At 37.8% G+C, this 5,509-nt stretch overlaps 1 protein-coding gene across 1 annotated transcript; it reads right to left on the bottom strand.

The window, feature by feature from the left end:
- Positions 1 to 2,057: 2,057 nt before the first annotated feature.
- On the bottom strand, positions 2,058 to 4,478 carry LOC107935817 (short-chain dehydrogenase reductase 2a). The gene is made up of 3 exons (XM_016868438.2): positions 4,176 to 4,478; positions 4,019 to 4,102; positions 2,058 to 3,083 (listed from the first exon to the last, which is right to left on the bottom strand). The coding sequence occupies exons 1-3, from the start codon at positions 4,193 to 4,195 to the stop codon at positions 2,285 to 2,287; spliced, it is 903 nt and encodes a 300-aa protein (XP_016723927.2). The 5' UTR covers positions 4,196 to 4,478; the 3' UTR covers positions 2,058 to 2,284.
- Positions 4,479 to 5,509: the final 1,031 nt, after the last annotated feature.

Below are 5,509 nucleotides of genomic sequence, written 5' to 3'. Positions count from 1 at the left end.
TATGCTACACACGGCTTGGAAAACGGGCTGTCACACGGCCGTGTGCCACACACGGTCACCCCACATAGCCGTGTGTCATTATTGTTTTAGGTGCAGGTTTCACACGGTCTGAGACACGACCGTGTGTCTCAAAAAGTTTGTGGCACGGTCTGGCACACAGCTTGCGATACGGTCGTGTGACTCAACATCAAATACACATACGGTCTGGCACACGGCCTACAACACGACCGTGTGGCCCTATTTCGAATATACACATGGGCGGCCACACGAGCTGGGTCAAGGTCATGTGTCCAAACTTCAAATGTCCACACGGTTGTGTGACCCCTGTTTTCCAAAATATTCATGTTTTTCTAAAATTTTTCGTTTTGTTTCAAATTAATCCCGGATTGTTCCCAAACTGTTTTTAGGTCCTTGTAAGCTCGATTTAAGGTCTTTAAGTGTATTTTTACTATGATTATATTGAGTTATTGAATGTTGATATTATGTTGCATAATTATTTCTGCTTTGAAATTAAATGTTCTGATTTGATTGGTAATGCTTTGTAACCTGAATTCGGCAACTGAGACGGATTAGGGTGCTACAACCCCACCCCACATTTGTACATAGCCTAAACATTGTAAGAAAGCTTTCCCGTGTAATAAAGCATTCCTTTAGCATTATTTTCACTTAATCATCTACTAGCCTTTACTTAGCCAACATTTGAGCTCTCACCAAGGCTAAACTTAGGCCATGATCGTTACTTGTTTTAGCCTAAGGCTGGATGTAGAAAATTTTAAGTCCCGAGTATATGACATCTAGTTGAACCTTAAAAGATAGAGAGGTTGCTAGTTGATCTTTGAAACCTAAACTGTTTTTATCTCAGCCATTGTAAAAGATAAGAGAGAGGTTTTTATCTAAGTCTTGAAAATATAGGGAGTTGTAAAGGTTATACCTTATCTTTGAAAGGCAACAATTCAAGTATAGTGAATTGAAGAAATCCTTGATAAGTGGAGCTAAAGTAAATGATATAGGCAATTGAGACCAAACTTCTATAAATCATTATTCAATATTTTATTTGTTTTTTCATCTTTTAGAAAAGAATTTTTAATTACCTACTCACCAGCCCCTTGGTAAAATTCCATCCATTGAGGCTTTTTAGACTCAATCTACATTGATGATACTATATTTTGATCCACTCCATCTATAGCAAGTGAAGACTTTGTAAAGAAGATGTATGGTAGGAGAACTGTCTTATTTTCTTGGATTTTCTCAAAGATGAAATTTTTGTGTCCGGAGAAACATATGAAAAGAATTTGGTAAAAAAATTTAACCTAAAAAGAGCTAAGCTAATGAGAACATCAAATTGATCAAATGAGAAACTTAGCAAAGATGCTGAGGATGTTGCAACTAACCCTAGCACATAAGAAACATGATTGGTAGCCTTATATATCTCACTGTCAGCAAACTTGACCTATGTCTTAGTGTGAGAGTTTGTGCTAGATACCCGACTAATTCATGGGAGTCTCATCTAAAGGCAGTATTGAAAAATATCATCAGGTTTGTAGGTGGTACTAGAGGTGTCCATGGGCCGAGTGGCCCGGCCCGGCCCAATGACCTGCCCGAAATATGGGAGGGTTTGGGTAAAAATATAGGCCCGAAATATGGGTTTTGGCAAAAAATGAGGCTCGTTTAGAAAACGGGCCGGGCCTCGGGCACAACTTTTTTGGCCCGGGCCGGAATAAATATATTTTTTTTATTTTTTTATTTTTAAAATAAATTTTTTGTGTTTATTAAAAAAATGGGCCGGGCCAGGCTCGGGCTTAGGAATTTTTTCTGGACCGAGCCTGGACAAAATTTCAGGCCCATATTTTGGACCGGGCCTAGATCGCAGGCCAAAATTTTTTTCTGGGCCCGGCCCATGGACACCTCTAGTGGTACTATCAACCTTAATTTTTGGTTCCCAAAAGATACTAATATGAGTTTGGTATGATATAGTAGTGCAGACTAAGTAACATAGATGATAGAAAGAGCAGATCTGGTTTTTGCTTCTATATTGAGAATAACTTGGTCTCTTGGTATAACAAGAAACAAAGTTTCATCTCTTTATTGACAATAGAAGAAGGGCACATTACCGTTGGAGGTTTTTATGCACAATTTTTGTGAATAAAACAAATGCTAAAAGACTATGCTAAAAACATTGATGGCTATATAGCCATATATGCATCCAATGCAACAAAAGCTGATTTATTAGTTTTTGATAACAATGAAAGAAGAAGGCAAAGGAAAAGGGATGAAAATGATGAGGTCAGGATGATAGAGAAGGGAAAGTAAGATTCTTGAAGCTGGTGAAGCCTCCATCAACAACCAAGTTATGACCTGTTACATACTTGGCTTCATCGGAGGCCAAGTAGAGTGCAGCCTTTGCCACATCTATCTCTTCACATTTCGCCCCTTTCAGCTCTCCCACCCCATTTATAATCTCAACCACCTTCTCCTTGGGAATACCTTGGTATATTTCAGCTATTTGACGTATCACCATTGGTGTTGGTATTGGAGCAGGTGATATGCAGTTTATCCTCACCCCTGTCTGGCATAGTTCGCTGGCTACGGACTTAACGATGCCAGGGATTGTGAATTTTGCTATCGTGTAGGGGTGTGGCCCAAGCCCACCCATAAGCCCACTTATGCTTGACGTGCAAAGAATAGACCCCGATCCCACAGGAACCATCACTCGGGCAGCATGCTTTATCCCCGCCACCATGCCTCGAACGTTGATCCGCATTACCCTATCGAATTCCTCTAGGTCAAGCTCTGCAATGCTGGGCGGGAATGCCTGCCCTGCTATGCCTGCGTTGTTGAACATTATATCCAGTTTTCCATGTTGTTCCATCGCCACTTGTACAGCTTCTGCTACTTGGGACTCCATCGTCACATCACATTGCACAAAACGGGCTGAAGGGCCCAAGGCATTTGCAGCTTCTTGGCCTACTTGTGGATCGATGTCTGCAATAATGACATGGGCTCCATTTTTTACGAACTCAATGGCGGTGGCCTTGCCAAGCCCACTTGCACCTCCCGTGATTAAGGCTACTTTGCCTTGTAACCTGCTTTTTCAAACAAGTAAAGACAAAACAACAAACTAAGCAGAGACTAGAATAGTGGGGGGGGGGGCGGGGGGAAGGAAGATGAGACTGGTCCTTGTCTTGTTTGAACAAATAGGTAAGCTGAATGAATGTATTGAAAAAACGAATGTCGACAATGATGACAGTGCCAATCCATTTACCAAATGTCCAATCAAATAATTCTCTTCTTTCTGTTTGAGAAATATATTTGAATGGACCACAGTTTCCCCATTGTCACAAGTCACAGCACTGGCACTGGGTTTAATCAAATGTATTTTGATTTGACATTATTGCATAATTTAATTCCGAATGAAAGAAAATGTGTCTGCATCTTGTTAGAGACCGATTACCCAAAACAAAAGAAGCTTAATTTATGGCAGATATTCAGTTTGCATTAATTTTCCGATTTCTCAGAAAATATGGTTTGCTAGATCCACACATGGAAAAACAATAATCATCTCCGTAAATCATGTGAGCAAATTGAAAGCATCACAGAAACAAGGGGAAAAAGATAAAACTAACATTAAGAAGCTACCTACCATTAATGAATGAGAATACAGCTTACTATGTCTTTCTAATGATTACCTTTTTTCTTCATTAAAATCATTGACAAGATTCACGAAACTAAAATTCACCCAAAATTCCAATGGCAAAACAATACATAGATGTATTCAACAAGGAAAAAAAAGGTGCACGGCAGCCGTCTTATGCTAGTAGCTGGTACAAGGAAAACCATAGAAAAATTGTGTCATTTCATTGGCAAAACAATTTCAAATGTGGCTTTTGTGTCAGAAATTCAGAAGGTCTTTTTAATGTTGTCTAATCAAGAAAATTCAGAGTTAGCGGTCCCTAGTCCATTCCAAACCTATCAATCAAGAAAACTAGTGAAGTTGGTGATGAGGTTAGCTTAGCTTTACCTTGTTGTGGCGGAACCATCTGGTTGTGCAGAGTAAAATCTTAGATTCTTACTGCACAAATCATTGGTAGCAAACTTGAAGTGCCTGGATTAGTGAAGAAGAAAGAATGAAAACAAAGAAGAGGGAAAATAACAAGGGAATTAAGGTTGAAGAGTACCTGGCTAACGATCTAAGCATGGTGGAAAATAAATCTGATGATGAGGAAGTTTAATTTATTGGTGGAGAAGGAAGAAAACGTTGTTGCAGTTGACACACATTTCCATGCAGAACAGAGGAGGAGAGGAGAGGGGAGGAGACTTGATTTATAGCACTTATGACCTGTCCTATTTAATGATCCTTGTAATCTAACACAAGCCAAACCAACTGCCTACTTACTTTGCTTCCTTACTTTTTATCAAATGTAGATCAGATTCAATGCCACTGCTGCTTTCCTTTTATTTGCTTTTTTACTGCCATAATTTGGATAGGGATAAGAAAGAATTACTCACTTTTAAACCGGAAAAAAATAATGGCTGCAGTTGTAAAGTAATCCTGCTTTTCTTTGCTCTGTAGGCAACGCAATGGATTCTTTTCCCCCTTTTTTCAATTAATAATAAAAAAATTTCTTATGCCTTTTACCCTTTTTTTTTCATTTATATTTGATGCACTCTCAAAAAATCGAATATTAAATTATTAATTCATATTTCTCTGTGTTTGGATACTACATTAAGGAATTTATTAAGTTGGCAAATATCTTTTATCATTTCAACTATTTTAGAGGAAGAATATTTAGTGGGAGGTTCCAGTTTTTAAATCAACAAAGGTGGGCTGTATTTGAGAATTCTGAAACCAAAGAATGAAAAGAAGGAAAGGTGTAGGAGTTTAATCCTTGAAATGCAAATTGCTTAAAAATGTATGGAGCTCAGAAGTCAAAAGCTTCATCTCTTTAGTAAAGAAATATGTTTTTGTTGTCATTTACAGTAAAGAGGCTTTGGTGAAGGAATATAAATAGGGAATTCAGTAGTGTCATATACTAACAAGATTCCAGTCCATGGAGCTAACAACAACTTGATGATTCCACACTATATCATATAATATACTAAATGAACATCCACGTGAAGCCTGCCAGCTGTAGCACAGTAGATGTGAAATACTACTAAAGTGGGAGAGAATATATTATATTATGATGGGAAAGTTTTTGGATTCTCAGTCGTCATTTAATTTAGTCAAGACTTGAAGGAACAAGGGTTTGCAGACCGACCATTATAGTTTCAAATTATAGCTCATAAATTCCTTTTTCCTTTTGCCTTTGAATTAGATGATTAAAGGAAAAAGTTAAAGCAACTCAAGGACCTACCCTAAGCCTATTGAGTATACCACTTTTAATTTTCCCATATTAATTCGGAGTTATACGTAATTTCATAAATTTTAAAAAGATATATTTGGACTTCTCTTTTTAAGTGTTATTTAATATTTATTAGTGTTAATCAATATTCTAGCAACCATAATGTT

Source organism: Gossypium hirsutum, chromosome D07, assembly GCF_007990345.1.
Source record: "Gossypium hirsutum isolate 1008001.06 chromosome D07, Gossypium_hirsutum_v2.1, whole genome shotgun sequence".
NCBI classification, from domain to species: domain Eukaryota; kingdom Viridiplantae; phylum Streptophyta; class Magnoliopsida; order Malvales; family Malvaceae; genus Gossypium; species Gossypium hirsutum.
Note: the sequence above shows the minus strand (reverse complement) of the source record. Positions and strands in the feature narration are given on the sequence as shown.

Excerpts from the sequence above, each read along its gene's own strand:
- LOC107935817 (XM_016868438.2), bottom strand. The coding sequence starts at position 4,195 with ATGCTTAGATCGTTAGCCAG. Across the intron at positions 4,103-4,175 it reads ATGCTTAGATCGTTAGCCAG|GCACTTCAAGTTTGCTACCA; the intron begins GTACTCTTCAAC and ends TCACTAATCCAG. Across the intron at positions 3,084-4,018 it reads GATGGTTCCGCCACAACAAG|GTTACAAGGCAAAGTAGCCT; the intron begins GTAAAGCTAAGC and ends TTGAAAAAGCAG.